This window comes from Coenobita brevimanus, chromosome 26, assembly GCF_032717465.1.
Source record: "Coenobita brevimanus isolate Jiangsu-jjx chromosome 26, ASM3271746v2, whole genome shotgun sequence".
Classification (NCBI taxonomy): Eukaryota; Metazoa; Arthropoda; class Malacostraca; order Decapoda; family Coenobitidae; genus Coenobita; species Coenobita brevimanus.
Window position 1 is genome coordinate 41899853 of NC_136979.1, and position 26378 is coordinate 41926230.

A 26378-nucleotide genomic window follows, 5' to 3' on the forward strand; every position below is an offset into this window, starting at 1 on the left:
ACACACACAAATAGGTAAACACATGAACAGATTCTCTCTCTCTGTCTCTCTCTCTCTCCATTATTAATAATCGTAGTAGTAGAAGTAGTATTCTAGTTGTCTTGTTTATTATTATTTATGTTTATTATTATTGGTACTAGTATTAATGTTAATATTATTAGTATTAGTACTTCCTTATCCCAAACGACACTATCATTAATTCTTGAAAGATTAATACACACACACACACACACACACACACACACACACACACACACACACACACACACACACACACACACACACACACACATGTAGTATTCATGAAGTCTCTCCTGAACGGTTTTTCCGTGTACCATTATCACAACTACCACCTTTACCACAACTACAATCATTTCTACTTAACACCATTAGCATCATCACCGCCCCTACCACAGCTACTACCACGTTACCAGTACTGTCACCATTACCTCGGCTACCATCACAGCAGCAAGTAGCACCACCACCACAACCACCATCACAACCACCATCACTACAGCCACACCTATCACAGCTGCTCTATACTCTAACCACTGTCATCACTACAACAATCTGTGGTACTGCTAATACCAGAACTACCACTATTACGTACCAATTACACCAAAATAGTCATCATCACTACTACTAAAAGCATCAACTACCACAACTTCTCTTATCACTCCATCACAACCATCACCACAACTATCACCATCACTGCTACCACAACTATCACCATCCCCACACTACCACCACCACCCCTACCAGTCACCACTAACGACGCCGCTCGTCCATAAGAGACTGATGAGTCAGACACGGAGACAATACCTGAGATTAGCATAAGTAGTCAGGTCAACACACACACACACACACACACACACACACACACACACACACACACACAGGCCTATACTTACACATGAATGGTCTATTATGCTGGACATGGTCTTAAATACTTTCCTTTAGATATTCATTTCTGTACACAAAACTTTCTCCTCTGTTTATACTTTAGTTTCTCTCTCTCTCTCTCTCTCTCTCTCTCTCTCTCTCTCTCTCTCTCTCTCTCTCTCTCTCTCTCTCTCTCTCTCTCTCTCTCTCTCTCTCTCTCTCTCTCTCTCTCTCATTATATTGAAAATGGTAGTGACTGGTACGGAGGAGAGGGGAGGGGAAGAGGAAGAGGGGAAGGGTAAGGGGAGAAGAAGGGCTAGCGGGAAAAAAATAGAAAGGGGATATTGGAGGAACGGAGCGGGAAGAAAGACAGGAAGGGGTGGGAGGAAAAGGGGAAGGAAACGAGGCGGCGAGAGAGGGAAAGACATTGGGAGAGTAGGGGACAGGAAAGAGGGAGATAAAGGAAGTGAGGAGAGGAAGGGGAGGGATAGAGAAAAGAGAGGAGGAAGAGAAAGGAAAAAGGAGGAGATGAAATGTGAAGGAGGGAGCAAGGTTGGAAGGAAGAGAGGGTAAAAAGAGGACAGTTTCAAGAAGGGAAAGAAAGGAGAAGGATGTTAGAGGAATGGGAAGGGAGAGGCGAAGAAAATGGGAAGAGGTAAGTGAAGGGAAGAGGAGAGGGATATGAAGACGAGAGGGGAAGGGTGAATGTGTGAGGGGAAGGGGAAAGGGAGAGAGGAGGGGTTAGTGCCAGGGAAGGGGTCGCCCACATGAAGTTCACTGACCACACATACCTAGAGGCCCACCACACACACACACACACACACACACACACACACACACACACACACACACACACACACACACACACACACACACACACACACACACACACACACACACACACACACACACACACACACACACACACACACACACACACACACACACACACACACACACACACACACACACACACACACACACACACACACACACACACACACACACACACACACACACACACACACACACACACACACACACACACACACACACACACACACACACACACACACACACACACACACACACACACACACACACACACACACACACACACACACACACACACACACACACACACACACACACACACACACACACACACACACACACACACACACACACACACACACACACACACACACACACACACACACACACACACACACACACACACACACACACACACACACACACACACACACACACACACACACACACACACACACACACACACACACACACACACACACACACACACACACACACACACACACACACACACACACACACACACACACACACACACACACACACACAAGGGATGACATATTTGGGAGTTTGTTGTGGCTTGGAAACTCCGGACACCAGAGGGCTATGTCATGGTATTTCCGAGTCATCTTTACTGTGTCTTTAAACTCTCCAACATAAAAAAAAAAAAAAAAATGTTATTTCCTCCTCCCTGGCACCTCCACCACCATGGGCACTTTTTTCGTTGACTTTGGACCTTTCGCAATATCTTTTTCTCAGCGATTTAATTTTGCCTAACCACATTATAACCCTCTCGTATGTTACTTATGCTGACTTACAATTTGAACGATAAAACTGACTTTCTAAAGAATACTGAAGAGTAAGATGCGAAATAAATCACAAAGAGATCCTACGGAGTCTTTTGTATCAGGCAGAATACGGATCCTTAAGCTCAGGATGCAAGCCACTGGGCCTTATAATAACTGGTAGAGCTATCTTCGCAGCGACCATGTGACGTTGGCAGCCATATTGAAACACCACACTAATCGCCTTCATCATGGCGCTACCACTGAGCTCTGTAATATGGAGGGGCTTTCTAATGGATAGTGCCGCGTAGTTTGTGTGCCCGCCGCCTGGGCCCCATGGCTACGCTGATGTCGTGGCAGCCATGTTTATGCACCACGCCTGACGACTGCGCCTTTTGAAATCAGACGATGAATCCGGAAAATATAATGCCATGGTCCAATGAGCAGCTTACGGAAGCAACAGCGAAACAGAAAACGGCAAGCTAAGAACAGTGTTCCAATTGCATAACCATGGTGGAGGCAACGAGTGTGGTGTTTCAGTATGGCGACCAAAGTCACACGCTCACTGCGGGGATAGCCCCTCCATATTTTGGAGCTAGGTGGTGTGAACTCAAGGAGAATCCAGATTGAGTCAGGAACACCTTTGACGTGGGGTTTGTTTATGCCCAGAGTCGTTCTTGGGCGGCCATCCGTCTAGCCGTGGCCGTGCAAATAGTGTTTCCGTGTATCTCTGACAAACACTCCACTGCACGCTCTCGGCTAGGGGAAGAAACTAAAAGAAACAGATGCTTCAACCGCGCATGATAAATCATCGAAAATATGAAACGTGTGGATTATTATCTTTCTGTGTGTGCAAAAATTTCAAAGGCTTTAATGTTGAGGAGATGTATGCCTAGTTGATATCACTGACAAACTCTGTATAGGGAAAGAAAAATAAAACGAACTGCGTACAGTATAATTTAACGTCGAAAATAAGGGGAAAAAAAACAGTTTTTCCTTTTTATCGTATAGAAAAGGTTTCCGATGAGTGAATGCATGACTAATTTTATTGGCAAATATGGCAACTGCTTCCTCTAGGCACGCGGTTGAAAGCAAAAAATAAGTGGAAATCTTCGAACTTTGTGGGATTTAGATATAGCCTTTATAAACATTTCCATTACCGCAAAGTTTTTATAACTTGAATAAAATCGTCTGGAGATACGAAGGATGAAAGAAATAGTACGTGATAGGATTGAAGGGATTAATAAAAGTTAATACCAGAAACGTCTATTTGTTCCCCTACACTGACAACAACGATCAGTACTTAGTTATCCCCTTCAAGGCCGGCTGACCACATAATTTATACTCTCGTCACAACTCTCACTCTCATTCTCTCCCACGCTCCCCCTCTCACTCCCACTCACTCACTCACTCTCCGCTTTTAATTCACTCACTCCTGCTTTTTTTCATGCTATCCCGTTCACTCACGCTAATGCTTGCACTTTCACTCAATCACTCATTACTCTCACCCTCATCCTTTTACACCCCCCCCCTTTTTACACTCAATCTCCCTTTTACTCTCACTCTCATTCTAACTTGTCCTCGAACAGTCACTCTCTAATGCTCTCCCTCCTCTTCCCACACCCATCCATTCACTGTCATTTACTCTCATCCACTCTTACGCATTCTTATACTCATCCATCCTCTCCACACCGCCTCCCACACCGCCTCCCACACCGCCTCCCACACCCAGTCATTCACTCTGCCTCCCTCGGGAAAGAAATATGGAACTCTAACACGCTAGAGTGCAAGAACCATAGACCATTACTGTGTGAGCAGGAGTGTGGGGGGGGGGGAAGGAATGTGGGAGAGGGAGAAAGGAGGGAGGGGGATAGGGGAGGGAGGAAGGAAGTAAAGGAAAGAAGGAAGAAAGTAAGGAACAGAGGAAGGAGAAAAGTAAGAGACAAGTGGTGAGAAAGAGAGAAAGAGGGAGGGAGGAAGGGGGGAATGGAAGGATGGGTGAGTGAGAAGGATGGAGATAAGGAAGACTGGGAGGGGGGAGGAGGGAGAAACAGGAAAGGAAAGAGATGAGGGAGGTAAGAGGCAGGTGGGGAATATGAAGGAGGGGGAAGGAAATGAAGGGAAGAGGAGAAGGGAAAAGAGAAAGGTATGAAAATGAGGGAAGAAAGTGGAGAAGAGAGAGGATAAAGGAAGAGAGGGGAGTTGGGGGATGGAGGGATGAGAGAGAAAGAGGAGAGGGAGGGGAAGAAAGAGGGGGGAATTTGGAGGGGGGGCGTAAGAGGTGTGAGAATCAAGGAGGTACCCGGTAGTAATGTTGGCGTGAAGGACATTGACTGCGTGTGTGTGTGTGTGTGTGTGTGTGTGTGTGTGTGTGTGTGTGTGTGTGTGTGTGTGTGTGTGTGTTTTAAGACTGTTGTGTGAGGGCATGTGTATATAGTCTTGTGTCGTGTAAAGATGTATAAGTGTGTTTGTGTTGTGTATGTGTACACCTCTTGTGTACGTGTGATATTCTCTCAGATATATGTATGTATGAATGTGTTTATGAAAGAATGTTTTTATATGTACCGGTATGTATATTTCCACACTGAGGTGGTTTGGCCATGTGGAGAGGATGGAGGGTGAAAGACTGACGAAGAGAGTGTATGTGAGTGAGGTGGAGGGGGGAAGAGGGAGGGGGAGGCCGAGGATGAGATGGAGGGATGGGGTGGAGAGGTATATGAGAGAGGGGGGTGTGAGTTGGGAGCAGGTCAGTGAAATGGCGGGGGACAGGATGACGTGGAGGCGATTTGTTTGTGGCCATCCCAAACGGGATTGAGGCTTCTGGGAATATATAGATAGATAGATATTTGCATTTGTATGCATGTATGTACATATGTACTCGTATGTGTATTCGATAATATACAGTACAGTATATAGGCGTTATATTCGACAGTGTATGTATGTATGAATGTGTGTATGTATGTGTATGTATGTATGTGTTATGTATGTATGTATGTATATATGTAGATGTGCTTCATGTACACCCAGCTCCCAGTCTTCATTACATATCACACCCTCTTACCCCACCCTCCCCAAATATACACAAGGAGTCCCCTCCCCCCATTCCTCTGCTCTGTTAAGCTGTTGACATTAGGTGGTGGACTTAAGCTGAGTGGAGGGACTAATGGTATGCCACTTAATTACATCATTTTTATAAGATGAGTATAATCGTCTGGTTTAACTTAGGATTGCTTAAGTGGACCTAGAGTAGCCAAAGGTCTCTCTCTCTCTCTCTCTCTCTCTCTCTCTCTCTCTCTCTCTCTCTCTCTCTCTCTCTCTCTCTCACACACACACACACACACACACACATTTTTATTATTGTTCTTGTCATTGAGAACAATACACTTATTGACCTCTAAAACAAGGAGGGATATTATTGGAACTTGTTACCGTATCTTACTCATTTTCCAGATTACATTATTTTACTATTTTGTTGTAGCATCTTAAATCTAGCTGGAGTGTTTCCGTCAGATACTTTTCATTTATTATATACTTTCTTGGTTTGTGTAGTGTTCATTTATCATATCTTTCTGACCTGTACTTGAGCTGAAGTTGATTTGTCTGTTTTTTGGTCCCAGCTGTTGGGTACGATAACGCGACCTTATTCTCAGCGATCGTACCTTGGCATCTGAAATACTCCCACACTGATCGTAGCATTCCATTTCATTATTATTCTCGCCTTGATCATATTAGCAGTTTACGGTTTATCATTAAATGCAGTGATGAATTAACGACCTCGCTGCTCTCATTACCTAATTTGGCTAGGCAAAGTAGCTGGCGTACCGATAATTGGATGATGCAGGATGACGAAGCGAGGTTTTCCCGCCATTACCATTATGGCAAATGAGGTGTCGTGAATTTCTTTTTTTTCTGTGGTTAGTAATCGTGTAATATACTTTTAAAGGAAATGACAGTTGTGTAATATAGTGAAAGCTTACGTAATTATGTGTGAGGGTGATTTTGGGTGTACAGTACCATAATGTGATAAATGGGATAACTGATGTACAGTACCATAATGTGATAAATGGGATAACTGATGTGCGACACGTTTTAGTAGATGTACGTAAGATTGTGAATGTTCCTTGCCATTTGCATCTCGTAGAATGATGCGGAAATCTCGCATTTACGCACTTTTTTGCTGGTTAATAAGGACGAGCCCTAGAATGCTGTTGTGTCATGCAGTGAAAATATATGTAGATAAATGTGAAAGTGAATGCTGGTTGAATGGCGGGAGGGTCTTCCGTAGGTGAAAGATGACAGGCATACATGAACTGGTGAACGAATGGTATAAAGTGAACAGGGTGGATGATGAGTATATGCCGTCAGAAAAATAATGTTCGTATGAAGTCAGTACGAAAATCAGGAAATGTGCAAGGACGACAAACAGGAAACTGAAAGCATTGCATGTTGAATAATGACAAAAATAGTGTAAAATAGATGAAAGTGAAATTATGAAAAATCCGAAAGTACCTAACAGGAATATGACAGTAAATAGCGGTGTTTGAAATGGATACATGACAAAAAAATAAATAAGCAGCGTTCGATATTGATGGAGGTTTGTACGAAAATGGAGTGAGTGTATGACTGAAGTATGTTGACAGTAGATGATAACCGTGAATAATGAGTAAATATACTAATGGGTAAATATACTGTAGTGACTAGCTCTGCTCGGTGTGTATTGATGAGCGAGAGTGTGTTGACAGTAGTTATTGACAGGGCAACACTCTGATTACGTTTATGAGAGAGTGAACGTGACTTGCCAGGTTTCTCAGTACGATAACCGTGACTATACGTGGTTAACAAAATATGATTATTATTGTTTGATGTCTGGCTCTCTTGCATGTAAATAACTCTCTCTCTCTCTCTCTCTCTCTCTCTCTCTCTCTCTCTCTCTCTCTCTCTCTCTCTCTCTCTCTCTCTCTCTCTCTCTCTCTCTCTCATTGATGAGTGCCTTACTTTGGTGCATACATAATCAACGATCAACAGCACAAAGTAGCAACCAATAAATTAAAAAAAAAACTAATAAATAAAACATATAGAAAAAAAAAAGAGAGACGCAGAATAACCCCATCTCTCTCTTTCTTCCCTCAGACATCGACGAGTGCCTGATTCCCGAGCTGGCGGCGAAGTGTGCGGAGAACGCCGAATGCTGTAACCTGCCCGCCCACTACACCTGTGAGTGCAAGGAAGGATTTGAAGGCGACGGCTACAACTACTGCTCAGGTAAATGGATGATAGTGGAGGGAACTGGGAGAGATTTTGGAGGTACAGCTCAAAAGGTGCACGGGTGGGGGCTCTGGGAGAGATTACAGTTGAACTGGGAAGGACTGGAGATACTGGGAGGGATTTGAATGGGCCCTGGAAATACTGGTGAGGACTGAGAGATGCTGAATGAACTTGGGGTGGAACTGGAGATACTGGATTGAACCGGGGTGGATCGTGGTTGACTGAGAGGGATGAGAGATGAACTGGGATGGATAGTGGTGAATCGAGGGTGTAGGCTGGGGTGAGCAATGGTGGACTGGGAAAGATCAGAGATAAATTGGGATTATTAGAGTTAGAATGGGAATGGCTACACGTGTACTATGGGAGGACTAGGAGTGTACTAGGAGAGGCTATAGGTGTACTGGGGATGGAACTTGGCCGCCATGTGCAAGGAAGGACATCACTGCTCAGGTATACTTCTTGTCATTTTCGCCCGACAGAACTGGACCACAGGTTTCAGGAGATCCAGTGAGCCTTAGTTATGATGTAGGAATGAGTCTCCTTGGTTACTAGTCAAATTAACCCTCCAGTCTAACTACACCTGACTATCAGCTGAGCCGGATATATTTTTTCCTCAGGTTAGAACAAGCGCCCCATACTAGATGTACTGGGGATGCTGGTGGAAGTAGAGGTAGACTTGAGATAGTGGGAGAAGTAGAGGTAGATTGGGGATACTGGGAGTAGTAGGGGCAAACTGGAGATACTTGGAGAAGTTGAGGTACACTGGAGATACTGGGAGAAGCTGAGGTAGACTGGAGGTACTGGGAGATGCAGAGGTAGATTGGAGATACTGGGAGAAGTAGAGATAGATTGGAGATACTGGGAGAAGTAGAGGCAGACTGGAAATACAGGAGAGATTAGGGGGCGAAAGTGGGTGGATTGAGAGGGACTAAAAACGATTCGGTATGGAAATTGAGAACTAGGAGGTACTAGGAGTTACTGAAGGTATTGAGAAGGACTGGAATTGGGATGGACTGAGGTAGAATGCTGTAACCTATCTGCCTGTTACGTATACGAGTGCTGTAAGTCTTATTCACAACTTCAGACCAAGCAAGATTATGTATGGTGGTAGTGGAGAAACCTGTTTGGGTGTTGGATCACTATCTCTAGCTAGCGTGAGAAGACGGGGGGGCTCTCACGATAGGGTGGGGAGAGGGAGAAGGAGGGAAAGGCAAGAGGAAAGGGAGATAAGAGGAAGGGGACGGGAGATAAGAGGAGGAAGATAGTTAAGTAGAAAGGAGAGGAGATAAGAGAAAGGAATGGAGAATTGGAGGGAGGGTGCAGAGGAGTGGAGAAAGAGAGAAAGTGAAAGGAGAAAGGGAGAGAAAGTGAAAGGAGAGACGAACAGAGGGGAAGGGAATGGAAATAGGGATGATAGAGAAAGAAAAGAGAGATGGAGGATGGAACGGGAAGGGGATAGAGGAGACGAGAGAGTGAGAAATGGAGATGAAGAGGAAATAAGAGAGAGGAGGTGAGACGAAAGGAAGGGACGGGAAGAGGGAGGGAAGAGGAGAGAGGAGGACACTGGAGAGGGAGATGAGGAAGAAGAAAGAGGGAAGAAAGGGAGGGAGAAGGTCGAAGTGAACAGAAAGGGAGAAACTGGAAGAGGACGGGAAACGGAAAAGAAAGGAAACAGGAAATGAGCAATAAGAAAGAGGTAAGACGAGGAGAAGGGGAAGAGTGAAAGAAAGCGACGAACAACAAACCTAACGATCCATTCTAGGCTATGGCACAGAGGAGATTATGGCATTCCTCCTGTGACTCTAAAACAAGGATAGCAATGCAAAGAGAAAAATAGGGAAATTGTAGTGGAGGATGGTGAGGAGAGATGGGAGAAGAGGGGAATAGGAAAATGAGGAGGTGAGAAGAGTGGAGGGATAGGATTAATCTCTATAGGAGGAGAGGAGGGAAAGGAAGAAAGAAACAGAGAAAGATCTGAAGGTGATGAAAGGGAAAACATCAGGGTGTAGAAGTAAAAGTTAGAACTGGGACTGAGATGAAGAAGGAAAGAAAGGGGAACATGTAGGAGAGACGAATGATGGGAGGAAAAGTAAGACACACACACACACACACACACACACACACACACACACACACACACACACACACACACACACACACACACACACACACACACACACACACACACACACACACACACACACACACACACACACACACACACACACACACACACACACACACACACACACACACACACACACACACACACACACACACACACACACACACACACACACACACACACACACACACACACACACACACACACACACACACACACACACACACACACACACACACACACACACACACACACACACACACACACACACACACACACACACACACACACACACACACACACACACACACACACACACACACACACACACACACACACACACACACACACACACACACACACACACACACACACACACACACACACACACACACACACACACACACACACACACACACACACACACACACACACACACACACACACACACACACACACACACACACACACACACACACACACACACACACACACACACACACACACACACACACACACACACACACACACACACACACACACACACACCATCCTTTCTTCTTCCTTCCCTCGCCGTCCCACCCAGTCCCAAAGTCCAACCTTATCCTCACCCAGAGCCATAGAGTACGAGTACTGTATGGCTCTGTCCTCACCCACCCCCACGCCTACCCCAACGCCTCTCCCCTACCCTTATCTGCACACATGTCTCTTCTCTCTTGCTCAGTCCCACCCCTCACCCTCATTCCTATGTCCATCTCCACCTACGCCCACCACCCCTCACCCTCATCCCCATGTCCACCTCCACCCGCACCCACCACCCCTCACCCTCTCTCTCCACCCCTCTCCCACCCATACCACCTTCCCCTCACCACCCCAACTCTACCCTTTCTCCCCCACCCCACAGCCTCTTAAATGCGGTTGTTGGAGGTTTAAGTTGTGTTTAGATGAATAGATGAATGGATGCTAGATAGATGAATTGAGAGAGAGAGAGAGAGAGAGAGAGAGAGAGAGAGCACATTTCATTGCACATTCGGCTAGACCTATTCACTCAATAAATAAATAACACAATGCAGGACACCTCTTACCTTTCATATACATTCGTCTCTTTATATTCCTGCAATTGCCCTTGTATTCTGTCCTTTTTTCTTTTTCTTTTTCGTTTTTTTTTTTTTTTTTGTTAAGGGTGGCCAGTATACTGGTATAGCTCTCCACTGGTAGTTCAGTTGGCAGTATGTTAATGTGTTGCGGGGGCTGCTCAGTTGGCTAGCATGGCTATGGTTTTGGTAGTGGGAGTAGGAAATGAGTAAACGATGCAGGGTAGATACTGACAACAATAACTGAGCCATCCCTACAACACATGAAAAAACGTCCGACGGAGTGGAAGTGGAGCGTTATATATGGACAACCCTGTATGTTATTTTTGCAATCTCCATTGTTTGTTATTGTTAGTTATGAGAGTATTTTCACTCTGGAGGGATTAGAGATGTCTTCAGTGAACTCCCTCACCACTGGAGATACCCCAAATTAAATGACATGGTAGTAGTAACATTAGAAAATACGCCATTGGTTTTAAGCGGTTAATCTTTCCGCTATATCCATTTTACAATAACCTAGCCTACGATTACCACCTTTCCCTCTCATATATTGAATTGTAAATAGAGATTAGAATATGATGCCAGTCAAGAAGGGCTGCAGAGAGGATGTAGAGCCATAGCTCTCTCTTATTCTGCCACCGAGGTACATGAAATAATATGCAAAAGTACGAAAATTAGGGCCAGGTTAAAGAACTATGGAATGGTACCCTCCTTAGAAAGTCTGGTTTTAGCAAGCATAAAATACCTAAAGACTTCACAATATCGAAGGGGCTGTTGTAATGGGGTCTATAAAAGCCCGCATTGCTTAGAGGAAAAGCAGGGATCCTCTCTTTGTCTCAGTGGTAATGTGTGCACATATGAAGCGCGAGGGACTGAGATCGAATCTCGGCCAGGACAGTGCGATTAATTTGTTAAGTTTCAGTTGGATTATTACATTGGTGGCATCAGTGGGATATGTGAGGCAAGGCTTGGAGAGCAATGATGTTGGTTAGCTGGCAGCGTCGTAGTCCTTACATCCTGGGGATGTCCTATTCGGTGTGGTCCGCAGCGTCCCCTGTGGTGGCCCCCGATGCTACGCTACCAGTGTTCGAAACACACCAAATTGATCACTGAGAGAAAAGGATGATGTAATGGGGTAAAAAGCCCACATTGCGTAGAGGCAAAGTGAGGATCCTCTCTTTGGCTCAGTGGTAACATGCGTGTGTATGAAGCGCGAGGGCCTGAGATCGAGTCGCGGCTAGGACAGTGTGTTTAATCCTTTCCACTTAAACTTGGCTTAAAATTGCCATCTCTGAAGATTGGGCTGTGGCAGATCAGCACTAGAATGCGATGCTACTAGTAACTAAGAAGTGCAACGGATAAAACATAGTCATAGTGCTTTATTGTTTTATTCTTCCACTGAGATACGGGAACTGTGCTGCAAAATGAAACTGTACACTACATAAGGGTCTGTCAATTTAAACCTACCTATATGTCTATGTGTACCTAGGTAGGAAGGGGTGGCAAGAGGCGAATCGCCTGAAATCATTCTGTCCTCCGCCTTCTTTGCTGTCCTTGTCATATGCTCTTATTCTTGTAGTTTAGTCACTCTTGTAGGAGCATTTGTCCGCTTTTCATTGTTTTAATGTTCTGACTGCCCTCTCTCCAGATCACACACCCTCACTCGTACACGGTACCTCTCTACCCCATCCCTTCGTCTCATCCTTGGTTTCCCCATTCCCATGCCCCCTTCAACCTCATTCGCATACTCTCCTAGTCAGGCTCTCATTTTCCATTCTCTCCACATTGCCAGGGTGGATATAATAATCATTTCATACCTTCGACCTACATATTCTTTCATCAACCACTCTAAATTAATTTACCTCTCCCACATCAGACCTTTGCTTATGTGTTCATGTCTCATTTGTCCACAAAGACCCATCCTCATCAGTAAACGACAAACATGGAATTATAATAGTCCCCCTTGTAACTGTTTTCTCTGGTGCTTGTGGATGGGAGATTGTTGTGTTGGTTTTGAGAGAGAGAGAGAGAGAGAGAGAGAGGCGGGGGATTTGAGTTGTTTTATCTATCTATCTATTGCCAGACGCCTCAATCCCGTTTGGGGTGGCCACAAACAAATCGCCTCCAAGTCGCCCTGTCCCCCGCCATTTCACTGCCCTGCTCCCAACTCACACCCCCCTCTCTCATATACCTCTCCACCCCATCCCTCCATCTCATCCTCGGCCTCCCCCTCCCTCTTCCCCCCTCCACCTCACTCACATACACTCTCTTCGTCAGTCTTTCAGTCTGACGAGTGCATAAGTAAAGCAAGTGTTGTATTTTACCAGATCCCTGTATGAACTCTGGGATTATGTGTCTGGCAATAGATATGTATTCAATCTCTTCAGTCATTGGTTTAATTAAAATTTACTGAGGTGTAGCCAGGTACCAGCCCATAACAAAAACTGAACAGCAATGCAAGTTATCTCAGCCAACGACTGAACTAGAAAAGAATCAAGATTAAGTTAATATCTGACTCCTAAATTTATGCTGAAATAATAAATGTTTCGCCAGGAAAACTCTAGGGAAGTGTAAACAGGGCAAAATCCCGGACACTTCTCAGTATTTATAAATTCCTCCAGGATGGTGATAAAAGAAATATATCAGAAAAATACGGACCTATTTTTCGTGATTGATACACGGAATTTCTCTTTCCTAGGATTGATGGGGTTAAGCATATGACAGGGAGGTCAGGTGTCTGCTCAGGGTCGGAGGTCAGAGAGGGCAGGGCTTCTTGTGTGTGTGTGTGTGTGTGTGTGTGTGTGTGTGTATCCTCCTGTTTACTAATCCACTTTTTATATATCTCTTTTTGGCAGACATCGACGAGTGTAGGCAGCCTGGAGCGTGCGGAAGCAACGCTATTTGCACCAACCTCCATGGCAACTACACCTGTACTTGTCCAGATGGATTCATCGGCAATCCATTCTCTGGGGTAAGTAAGGCAGGCAGGCCGAGAACAAGGAGGGAGGGAGGGGGCAAGATGGAAGATGACTGAAAGTTTCCTTTACTAACCGTTTTGGTATTAATGGTCATTGTTTGTCAGGTACAAGTCCATACAAAACAGGGCCTTCCCCTTTCATCGATAAGTTTGATGTAAAATAGCTTGAATTAACATTTTGTGTACTGTTCAGTAAACCTATCTATTGACAGACGTACAGAAACGAAGAAAACGTTTAAAAAAAATGTCCCAGGTGAGTAAAACTCGAAGTGACTTCAATTTGTTAAATGGGACCTGTTTTAAGAGCTTCACAGGCTGGTCGCCCGTCTCCGATGTCTACTATCCATTTCAGAGGCGGAGTTGCGCTGTTTATCGCAAATATCTCCTAAACGAATCGTTGGATCAGTATGGTATTTCAACACACTACTTTTGACATCCGGGCCTAATTTATGACCCTTAAACCATATTGCTATTTATGTTATGTGAGGAGTTTACTCGTGAAAAATAACAGAAAGTCGACTAGTCATGTTGACGCATTCGAAGGAAAGTGTTGCCCCCCCAACACCCTCCCAAACTATTCCTTAACTACCCCTACTTCTCCCTCTTCTCCTCCTCGTTATCCCTCCTATTCTCCCCGAGCTCCTCGCCTCCTTCATCACTCTTGTGTCCCTCCCTCATTATCCCAGCACTGTATTATAATGTAAGAATGTTATGTAGTTGTACACGTATTGATATGATTATTTGCAATGGATGCAAGTCGTATTTCGCGTAGAAAGTACTGTACATCAGGATGATTACGTACATGTAATAGAAGCTATGCCTATATGTTTGCAGTGTTTATGGTCAACCATTGAAATTCACGAACTACAAATTGTATCACTTGTTGCCTGAACCTTCTCGGAGAAGTTATTACTATTATTACAATACTGTGTATTCATCCTAAAATGTGAACATGGTCCAGTTGATATATATTGTTTTACCTGTCTCTATTTATATTATTACCAAATTATAAACTCCAGTGCTCTATTGTATATGATGCGTAATATTCATTAATATATACATACATACAAAGATGGGAGAGGGATGGTGTGACTGGGAGTGAAGAGGGAAACGGGGAGGGGGTGAACACGATATTGGGGGGGTCGGGAAGGAATGGTCAGAGGGTTGTTCAGGGTGTTAGTGGAGGAGCTACCCCACACAGTCGCACTCGTCCGATTTTGTATAACACCTTAGATTTGATGACTGGATTAGGCTTAATATCCTTCAGTAAACTCCTAATGTAACATATGTAGCAGTATGGTTTAAGGGTCATAAATTAGGCCCGGATGTCAAAAGTACTGTGTTAAAATATCATACTGATCCAACGATTCGCTTAGGAGATATTTGCGAAAAACAGCGCAACTCCGCCTCTGAAATGGATAGTAGGTTCTGCATTCACTACAACTGATACCGAGTTGATTATTCGTATGTTGAACGGAAATGTACTTTGCTTTGACAGCTTCGTTATCTCGAACAATTCACAAGCAATATCGTGTGTGTGTGTGTGTGTGTGTGTGTGTGTGTGTGTGTGTGTGTGTGTGTGTGTGTGTGTGTGTGTGTGTGTGTGTGTGTGTGTGTGTGTGTGTGTGTGTGTGTGTGTGTGTGTGTGTGTGTGTGTGTGTGTGTGTGTGTGTGTGTGTGTGTGTGTTTACCTGAAGCTTAAAATATGCAGCCTTTCCAGGGTTTATGGAAAAATATGAAATGATATGAAAAGGCAGCAGTTTCGATTTTTTGTTCGCCAGCTTATACCTTGTTTAAAAGGCCGAGATTTTACTGACACCGTACAGTAAGCGATAACAACCCCCCGATACAGGATCTAATGAGGTTCTTATTACCTCCGCCAACGAGATTGGAAGAGGTTATGTATTCACCCATGTTTGTCTATCTGTCTGTTTAGACGATATCTCAACAGTTCTCGTTGAACTTCAGTGAAATTTGGAGAAAGGGTGGGCCATGGGCGAAGATAGAATTGGTTAAATTTTCGGGGAGGATCCGGATCCTATGTATAATATCTCCAAAATTTCTCAATGAATTTCAAGAAAATTTTGTGGAAGTGTGGGCCATGGGTCACGGAATAATCGTTTAAAATTGGGGGCGGATCCGGATTCTGTGTATTCTGCACAATATCATCACGGATCCGGATTCGGATCCTCCTTTAATGGTAATGGCATTAGCGGAGATATGCACTTTTTGCGTGCTTTCTAGTTAGCCCTTGTACCGGTAAACAACACAACGACAAACGAGCCGTGGTGAAGCTTGTTGATGAGCCAACCACTAGATTCATCAGCAGATAACAGGTCAGACAGCTTACGCCATATCACATTGTCGTGAAAGTCTAAGAGAAGCATGCAACCAATATTATATTAGATGAGAACTTTGCAAACAGTGTTACAGTAGCGATTTATCATATCTTCACTTTCCATCCAGTGCGCAAATTGGTGAAACAGTTTATTTCTCTTGTGTAAATATCTCCTCCTGTCTAGGAAGAATGAAATTACATCCCTTTCAGGGATGATGTAGTCCAAGTCAACAGACAATACAGTTTCCTCCCCACCATCATCCAAACAGTGTGCTGAGTGAAATGGGCGTCACATTTTACAGATCAAATGTTTGAACAACTTTGCTCCATCATACTTGTTAAACGTGGAACATTTATTGCCCGAGCGAGAGCGAGGACGACTTACTTCAGCCGAAATTCACTTAAGAGTGTTAAGAAATGTTCAGCATGGGCTGGAAAAAAGTATCCCAGATCATTTGGGGAAATCTCTGTATACTACTTTAGTACAGGTTGAGGTGTAAAAAAAGTCTCTCTCACCATTTGGGGAGATCTCTGTAGGCGACTGTAGTACAGGTTGGAGTGTAAAAAAGTATCCCTCATTATTTGGGAAGATCTCTATATGCTATTATAGTACAGGTTGGGGTGTAAAAAAAGTGACCCTCATCATTTGGGGAGATCCCTGTAGGCTACTGTAGTACAGGTTAGAGTGTAAAAAAGTATTCCCCACCATCACCACATGGGGAGATCTCTGTGCCAGTATTGTAATCGAGACCACGCACCTCGAGACCAAGACCAAGACCAAGACCAGACCCTCCGAGACCAAGACCAAGACCAGATCATCCGAGACCAAGACCAAGACCAGACCCTCCGCGACCAAGACCAAGAATTTATGTGACTACTGAATGAATGAAAAGTAGCTGCAGCCTGCAGGTGCTGCACTGCTGGTCAATTTTCACGGGCGTCTCGGCCCCTCGAGTGAGTGCACTATTACCCCAATCACCCAGTTGCAGATTATGTATCGATGCGATACTCAACACCTTTTAAATGAATTTAAGTTGATTATCGCACATGAGTTGTATGAGAGAGAAAAGGGCAATGGGAATAATTCCCGGGGCCAAACTCAAGAGTATGGAGGGACCAGGGCCCACACCAGGACTGTGACAATTTTGCTTCTTTTTCTGGCCCGTGTCAAACGTTTTCCAGGCACCCCAGGGCGTGGTCATAGCTCTCTACGGCCCTGCACACCGATGTTACGGCTTTTGAAAGTTTTTTAAGTTCTTAAACTCTTGAAAGTACGGTTATGAAGTTATAATGTACGGTGTTGCATACTTTGTCAGTGCCATCGTACTCATGGGTAGCTGTATCTTACTCATGCGAAAGCTGGTTTTCGGAAGACCAATTTTCGCACTTCTCTCCGAGCTTTACCCGTGCCCAAACGTTCCATACACAACATATTTATCTTTCGTTTCTCGTGAACAGTCGAGGGGAACTACCTATTTTCAGGATAATTACACAAGAGACCGAAGGGGTTTCGGGATACAGAGGTGGGAAGCAAAAAATATTCATAAATATAAAATATATATTTTACTTCCGTAAGTGCTCCAGATACTTCTTACGGTCGTACCCACTATTTGTTTAAGAGAACAGTTTTCACTAACTTTCCTTCTTGAAAGGAGCTCTCATTCGAGTCTGCTCTCTGCCCTTCTTGTTACTACAGATGACTTATCGGCCCCCAGGTTGCCCCCCCCCCCCCATTTTAGTGGAGCTAGAAACGCCACTGGGCCACATGGCCATGGCCCGCCGCTCATAGGTAAATAAGTTGTATGAAATACATGGATGGCTGTGAAACACTAGAAAATATTCTGATTTCTTCTAAAAAGGTCACAAAAGTCACTGCAGGCCTCCATGATAGCCATTTGGAAGCTCTAAAGGTTGGAAGCCACTGATGCCTGACTTGGCCCTCTGCGCTCCAAAATCCTGGCTACGCCTCTTGTAAGGGAGGAAATATGTTAACGAAATTTAATATATGTGAACAACTGTACATCTAGGTAAAATATTTCTGCTTTAATTGCATCATTGGTATGAAGAAACAAATATAGGAAAACAGAACTTTTTGTGGTTACGTTTTCCGAGCGAACAAGTTAAACCTGTAGTGCACGTGTATGAAGGATGCGGGGATTGCATACATCATACACGTATATGAAGTACACGGAGGTGAACAGAGTTGCAAACATTCGTGCGTGCAAATGGAGATTATCACTGCGAGAATGGCCACGTCATGCATGCCCTTTCGACTCGCACGCACTCTATCGGCGCTCGCAGGGCTCAGCTCATGCATCATCACTGTAGCGCCAGCCAGGCAATATCTATAGACAGCACAACGCTGCATGGCGCGCCGTGAATCGAATCAGCCATGATTTTTCTCCGTGTATTATCATAAATTCCGACTTTCCCCACTCCACGATGCACTTTGTAAGGCTGGTCTCGACCTGGTCTCGAGCCAAAACTCCGAGACCAGAAGCTTCGAGACCAAGATCAAGACCAAGACAGCGTCAAGCTAGACCAAGCTCAAGACCAAGACCACGTCAAGCAAGACCAAGATCAAGACCAAGACCACATCAAACTGGTCTCGAGACCTACAACACTGCTCTGTAGGCTACTGTATAGTACAGGTTGGAGTGTAAAAAAGTATCCATCATCATTTGGGAAGATCTCTGTAGGCTACTGTAGTACAGGCTGGAGTGTAAAAAAGTATCCCTTACCCTTTGGGGAGATCCTTGTGGGCTACTATCGCCATTTAGGGAGATCTGTAACAGCATTAAGATGGGATATATTACTAGTACTGTAATTGGGCCAATAAAAGCCCACGTTGCCCAGAGGCAAAGTGGGGATCGTCTGTTTGGCTCAGTGGTAACGTGCGCGCGTGGGCCTGAAATCGAATCCTGCCCAGACTGATGATTAATTTGTTGACGTTTCAGTTTGATTATTATATTGGTTGGCAGCGGTGTGGGATGTGAGGCGAGGCTTGGAGGGCAATGATGTTGTTGGTTAGCTGACAGCGTCGTAGTCCTTACAACCTGGGGATGAGCTGCTCGGTGTGGTCCACAGCGTCCCCAGTGGTGGCCTCCAGTGCTGCGCCACCTCGTGTGTTCGAAACTCACCAAATTAATTGCCAAGGGGAGAAATTAGTGATGTAATGGGGTCTATAAAAGTCCACTTTGCCCAGTGGCAAAGCGGGGATCCTCTGTTTGGCTCAGTGGTAACGTGCGCATGTTTGGAGCGTGAGGGCCTGAGATCGAATTCTGGCCAGACCAGTGATTAATTTGTTGACGTTTCAGTTCGGTCATTACAGCATGTGTCAAAATTCACACCGCACCAACTCGGACATGTTCCACATCTTCAGTGTGGACGTCTATTTCGTCGTTTGGTCTTTCAACACCAGCTGGACATAGCTAGCCACAGTTAATTTTATATAAGCCCACTTTTTTTTTTTTTCCACTCCATAGTCAACTTGATGAGAGATCTATGGTTTATACTACTGCATACTCAAATATTCAGGTCTTCCAAATTTCCCTTTCAAATGGGTCTTTTACGAGTTGATTAGGATAGATTTTAGTAGAAGTTTGGTCTGAGACTTAGGTGCGGGGGCAGTCCTAAGTAATATCATAGGGGGGATCTGGGGCAATCCTCCCCCCCTCGGCCCCAGTTACGTTAGGTTGGCGGAATCGTCAGTGAACAAACTGGCCCTGGCGTCCGTATGGCTTCCTTAAATACCTTAATTTATATATATATATAAGTTTTGTAGTGTAAAATCATCAAGGAGTTATCTACTGTATGTTGCATGTTGTACTATAGTTACTTTCCTTAATTATGCCTACACCCACCTATGGTGGAGGAAGCATTAAGTGATTGGTCTGTCGGTCCATCCGTGCTTGCATGTGTACGTCCGTAACACCATTGTGGGCCCTATATCTCTTGAACCCATTGACGAATTTCTACCAGACTTTTGTCAGTGGTGCAGTATGAGCAGATGATGAACATTAGTAATTAGATCAGCTAAGTCAAGAGTCAGTGGTCAAGATCATATAGGGTCGACTTCGTATATCTTTGTAGTCACGACAACTCCTGAATCCCTAGATGGATTTCGACCAAATTTTTGTTAGTGATACAATATGAAGGGACAATGAACTACTTAGGTCAGCAGGTCAAAGGTGGAGGTCATATGGAGTCTGATTAGCTTGTGGTTGCGATATCTCCTGAATTTCGTGATGAATTTCGACCAAACTTTTTTCAGTGCTACTGTATTAAGGGATCTTGAACTAATTAGGTCAGCAAGGTCAAGGTCATAAGGGTGTGGGCGCGATATCTCCTGAGCCCCTCGAAGGATTTTGACCAAACTCTTGTCAGTGATACGATGTTAAGGGATGGTAAACTGATTTGGTTGGCAAGGTCAAGGGGTCAAAGGTCAAGGTCATATGGAAGAAGTCATGTTATCTCCTGAACCCCTCATCAGGTTTCAACCAAACATTTGTCTGTGTACAGTATGAAGGAACAATAAACTGATTAAGTCAGGAAGGTTAAGGGGTCAAAGGTCAAGGTCATATGAGTGTGGGCGCTATATCTGAACCCTTGAACAGATTTCGGCCAAACTTTTGTCAGTGATATAGTATGAAGGGACAGTGATTAGGTCAGCACGGTCAGGTCATATGGGTGTGGTCTCGATATCTCCAGAACTCCCAATGAATTCTGACCAAACTTTTGTTAGCGAAACAGTAGGAAGGGACGATGAACTGATTAGGTCAGCAAGGTTAAGGGGTCAAAGGCCAAGGTCATGTGGGTGTGAGTTCGATATCTCCTGAACCCCTCGATGAATTTTGACCAAACTTTTGTCCGCGATACAGTATGAAGGGATGATGAACTGAGTAGCCTTACTGGCCTTGAAGTCAGCAAAGTCAGGGTCGTATGGGGTTGACTTAGTTTATCTTTTGTCTCATTTCAGCTCTCAGTGAACCCTGTCATGGAGGTTGTCTGGCGAGTCTGTGCGCAAGGCTTGGCAGAAGCATACCGAGCATCGATAGTTAGGGCTGGAGTTCTCGGTCTCTCATTCCGTGAGAAAGCCGTGTTGCAAAGTTTTACCTCAGATTTTACCATTACACCAAACTCTTGCTGGGAAAAACCAATAGGATTACATTATACTACCTATAATTCTAAGCAGATTTGGTTCTGTAAACGTGCCACGGAAATTAACCATTTCTTGTATATAAATAAGCTAGTGTCTCTGGAAACTGTTGATAGGGCAACCTTCATTTTTAGGATGAATTCAACAAAAAATAATATGACCAAAATCATTAGAAAAGCAGTTTTTTGGCAACAAACCAACCTAGTGATACAATACCTAACCTTAACCTAGCCATAATGCATTGTTTTGTCTGGGAGGGGCACAGGAAAAAGGCGGCCTACAAGTAGGATGACATCCTGTCCAGTCTAAACAAATACGAATATTCTTTTGAGTTAAAATTGCCCTCTGAGCTATATTTATGCATGAAAAGTTGCGTAGAATCAACAAACTCAATAATTTAGTCCTACTGATTTTTTCTTGGCATGAGCTTGGTGTAAAAGTAAAAAATACATTGATTAGTTGGACTGTTAGCTTCGTTTCTATTGGAAGTTACTAGTGTTTGAGATAATCCCCTCCCTGAAATGAGTGAATTACACTTGGTGATTGTAAGAGTCAAGGCACAAATGCAATGGATAAACAGAAGAAGAGAATGGCAGGAGGAAGCAGCCATAAAAATGATATTTTCCAATTAAAAGTGCCGATTCGGTACATGGCCGCCGAGGCGCCGATTCGTTATTTCGTCGCACCACCTACGAAAAGTGCATTCACAAGAAATCTGTGCAGCATGTGTGGTGGTGTGTACGGTGAAGAGAAGACGAAAGGGGCTCCAACAGGGTGGTGGAATGAAGAGGTGGGACATGCTGTGGCGGAAAAGAAGGAAGTGTACTGTGAGTGTATAGGAAACAGACATGAAGTTGAGAGACCGAATAGACTAAAAACAGTAACATGTAGAGAAGGAGAGAGAGGTGAAAAGATTAGTAAGAGAAAGAAGAGAGTGGATGAGGAGTTTGGAAGGAACTTGAGTGTAAAGTGGAAGGAATGTAAGAAGATGTCCTGGATGAAGGTAAAGAAAGTTAGATAGGGTGATAAAGAAGGTAGTAGGGAATGAAATATTAAAATGGCAGACTTGCTAGTTGAGAAGGGAGAAAAAGTGAGCAGATGGAGAGAACATTTTAAGCAATTGGTACCGTAAACATACAGGATGAATGTAACGCAAGTGTAAGTGGACGGGGAATGGCTGGAAGTAAGGGAGATGAGAAGGAAAAGATAGAATGGAAGTAGTGGAAGTAGTGAAGAAAGTCAAAATGGGGAATGCCCCAGGAATTGATGGTGTGTATGGTGAAATGCTGATGCGCAGGGGAGAGATAGTAGTACAGCGAATATGGAAGATGTGCAAATTGGCCTGGGAGGAAGATAGAATCCTGGAGGATTGGAATTCCTCCGTACAGTGAAATGGGGGGAAAAGTGGGTGGTAATCATAGGGGCATTTGTCTTCTTAATGTAATAGCAGAAGTACATGTAAGGTAATCATAGGTGCATTTGTCTTGACGTAATAGGAAAAGTATATGGTAGGATACTTATTGACAGAGTTTGAGAAATAACAGGGAAATTAGTTGGAGAAGAACTGGGATGTTTTCGGAAGGGAGGAGGTTGCGCAGATCAGATACTTATTTTAAAATGTTCAGTGAGAAAGGCTCTACAGAAGAGAAAGAAGTTGTATGTAGCCTTCATGGATTTGGAAAAAGCATATGCCAGAGTGGATAGACAAGGAATTTGGAAAATATTAAGAATATATGGATTAAATCGGACACTGTTGATTGCCGTGATGTATTGAGGGTGCTTGGGCTGGAGTGCGTGTGGATGGTGAACTGAGAGAATTTTTCAGTTTGAATGTTGGATTGAAACAGGGCTGTGTCATATCTCCATGGTTGTTCAGTTTGTATGAGGATGGAGTTATAAAGGAGATACAAAGTAGGGCTGTGGATGTTGGAGCTATACTAATGAGGGAAGGCAGCGTTTGGAAACTTCTTGTTCTGTTGTTTGCATATGATTATTAGAGAGGGCGAAGCCCTCGCAAGTCTTTCGTCAAGACACTCAAGGGTGGAACCAGAGGACTAGCTGCAAACTATAGACCGGTCAGCCTCACTCCCCACTTCATAAAGGTGTTCGAAAGAGTTGGCACTTGTCAGGAAGAAAGTGGTGAACTGCATGGAAAGGACTAGCAAATTCAGTCCTGGACAACATGGTTGTCATAAAGGCAGGTCATGTCTCTCTCAGCTCCTTGATCACCGTGCCAATATATTGAATGAAGTGAAAGATGGAAAGAATGTAGACGTCGTATTCCTGGACTTTGTTAAACCATTGGACAAGGTGGATCACGGGGTACTGCTGCATAAACTACAACAAATGGGCATACAAGAAAGCTGGGAATCTGGATGCACAACTTCCTATGTGAGCGAATGCAAACAGAGGTAGTGGAACTTGGAAGAGAGGGGATCGGCAGTGATCAGCGGAGTCCCACAAGGGACAGTGCTTGGTCCATTGCTTTCTTTGGTCATGATTGGAGACATTGGCCAGAAAGGGGAATCATCAAGAGTTACGTCATTTGCCTATGATACAAGAGTTGCCCACCAGAGAAGACTCAGAGAATCTCCAGAAAGACCTGGGAAAATATATGCAGGTGGGCAGAAGAAAACAATATAGATTTAACAAAAAGTCTGAAGCGATAAGGCACGGTACAAATGATCACCTTAAAGAGTACCAGTATAAGGTTAAAGAAGAAGAAACAGAAAGTAGATAAACTGAGAGACCTAGGGGGATGGGTGAGTGATGACAGCATGTACACTGAACACATTAACAGAATGGACAGAACTACGAGGTCAGCTCATAGAATGGGTGGATGGATCCTCCGGACCCCCATTATCAGGAGACCCAGTAGCGGATTCTGAAAGGTGTCTGAATTACAAGAAAATGTGCATACGAGGTTTTGATAAGTGGTGTTCTGGAGAGTGTTGTACGACAGTCTTAAAGACCAATGCCAGCAAACTGTAGTCTGTGCCAGCTCAAGTGTTGGCCAATCAGGGAGCGGAAGGTTTCTCAATTTAAACCTGAGTAACCAACCACAGTACACCAGAATATGACGTCATAGTGGCAGCAGACAATGTTTCTACACTGCCAGTCATAATTTCCACAACGGTATTGCAGCAATGGAGGACCACCAAAATACTATGTACAGTATAGAAGAAGGGCAGCGAACTTCTTTGAGGAAGAAATAAGCGCGCTGATTCATAATTTTTTCGACATTGTATCATGAGAGCAAAAGAAGGAGTGTGTATAGTTGTGAGTAAAAGATGGAAGAAGAACATAAGAGAGTATGGATCAATTGGGTTAAGGATTGTGTGGGTAAGATTGAAAGTTGGAATACAAATGTGGGCGATTGTGTGCATGTATGCGCCAACGCAAGATCGTGCAAGCAGAGTGAGAGAAGAGTTCTGGACAAATGTGGAAATGTGCATGGAAAAGTTTGGAAGGAATGAGAGAGTGTTTTTGATCGGTGATATGAATGGTAAAGTAGGGAATGTGAAGGTGGATGGAATATCTGGTGAGTGGGGTGTGCCTGATGAGATAGATGAGAATGGCAGTGCGTTAGTGGACATTTGTGCTGGGAGGGGGTTGGTGATAGCCAATACCCTCTTCAGGCACAAAATGATCCACAAGTATACATGGCGAGTGATGAGAAGGGTGGGTGGTGAACTGAATGAAAGGAAGGCAATGATTGATTATGTGTGTGTGGATGAAAGGATGTGAAGATGTGTAATGGATGCAAGAGCTTATAGAGGTTGGGGGAGTGGACTTTCTGACCACTACTTGGTGGTGGCCAGAATCAAGATCCAAATAAGATGGAGAAATAGAAGGGAAGGACGGGAAGAGGGAGTATTTGCAAGGAGAGTGGAAAGGTTACAAGAGGATGAGAAAAGGCAGAATGTAAGAGGGAAGTGAAGGAACAATAGGTCAAATATGAATTGGAGCAGATGGGGGACGTGGAAGGTGTGTGCAGGATATTCACAGAAGAAATATGTGCAGCATGTGATGTGGTGTGTGGGATGAAGAGAAGACGGACGGGGGTGCAAGGAACAATGTGGTGGAATGAAGAGGTGAGACAGGCTGTGGCACAAAAGAAGAAAGCATACAATGAATGGATGAGAAATAGGGTCGTGGAAGAAGTTGAGAGGCGGAAGAGAGGGTTATATGTAGAAAGGGAGAGAGAGGTGAAAAGATTAGTAAGAGAGAGTAAGAAGAGAGTGGATGAGGAATTTGGAGGGAATTTGAGTGTAAAGTGGATGGACTGTAAGAAAATGTTCTAGAAAGAGGTGAAGAGAGTAAGACAGGGTGGAAGTGAAGTTAGCAGGGGAGGGAAAGATAAAAATGGTAGATTACTAATGAAGAAGAGAGAAAAAGTGAGCAGATGGAGAGAACACTTTAAGGAATTGTTGAACATAGAGGATGGAAGTAATGTGAGTATAAGTGCCTGGGGAATGGGTGGGAGAAGGAGGGAGGTGAGAAGACAGGAAGAAATCAGTAGGATAGAAGTTGTGGAAGCAGTGAAGAAAGTTAAATTGGGGAAAGCCCCAGGAATTGATGGAGTGTGTGGTGAAATGCTGAAGCATGGGGGAGAGATAGTAGTAGAATGGATGTGGAAAATGTGCAGATTGGCCTGGGAGGAAGGTAGAGTCCCGGAGGATTGGAAGTCAGGTATAATTATTCCCATGTACAAAGGAAAAGGGGAAAAAAAAAGTGTGTGGCAATCATAGGGGCATTTGTCTTAGTATAATAGGAAAAGTGTATGGTCGGATACTTATTGACAGAGTTAAAGAAAGAACAGAGGAATTAGTTGGAGAAGAACAGGGAGGCTTTAGGAAGGGAAGAGGTTGTGTAGATCAGATATTCATTCGTAGATCTTTAGTGGAAAAGTTTCTAGAG

The 26378-nt window shown here is 44.2% G+C and overlaps 1 protein-coding gene across 1 annotated transcript in view; it reads left to right on the top strand.

Moving 5' to 3' along the window:
• Positions 1 to 26378, top strand: part of dpy (fibrillin-like protein dumpy) — a 442341-nt gene that overhangs the window by 121134 nt on the left and 294829 nt on the right. Inside the window, 2 exon segments of the mRNA XM_080267992.1 lie at positions 7632 to 7763; positions 13841 to 13956. Coding sequence (XP_080124118.1) covers positions 7632 to 7763; positions 13841 to 13956 — 248 coding nt within the window.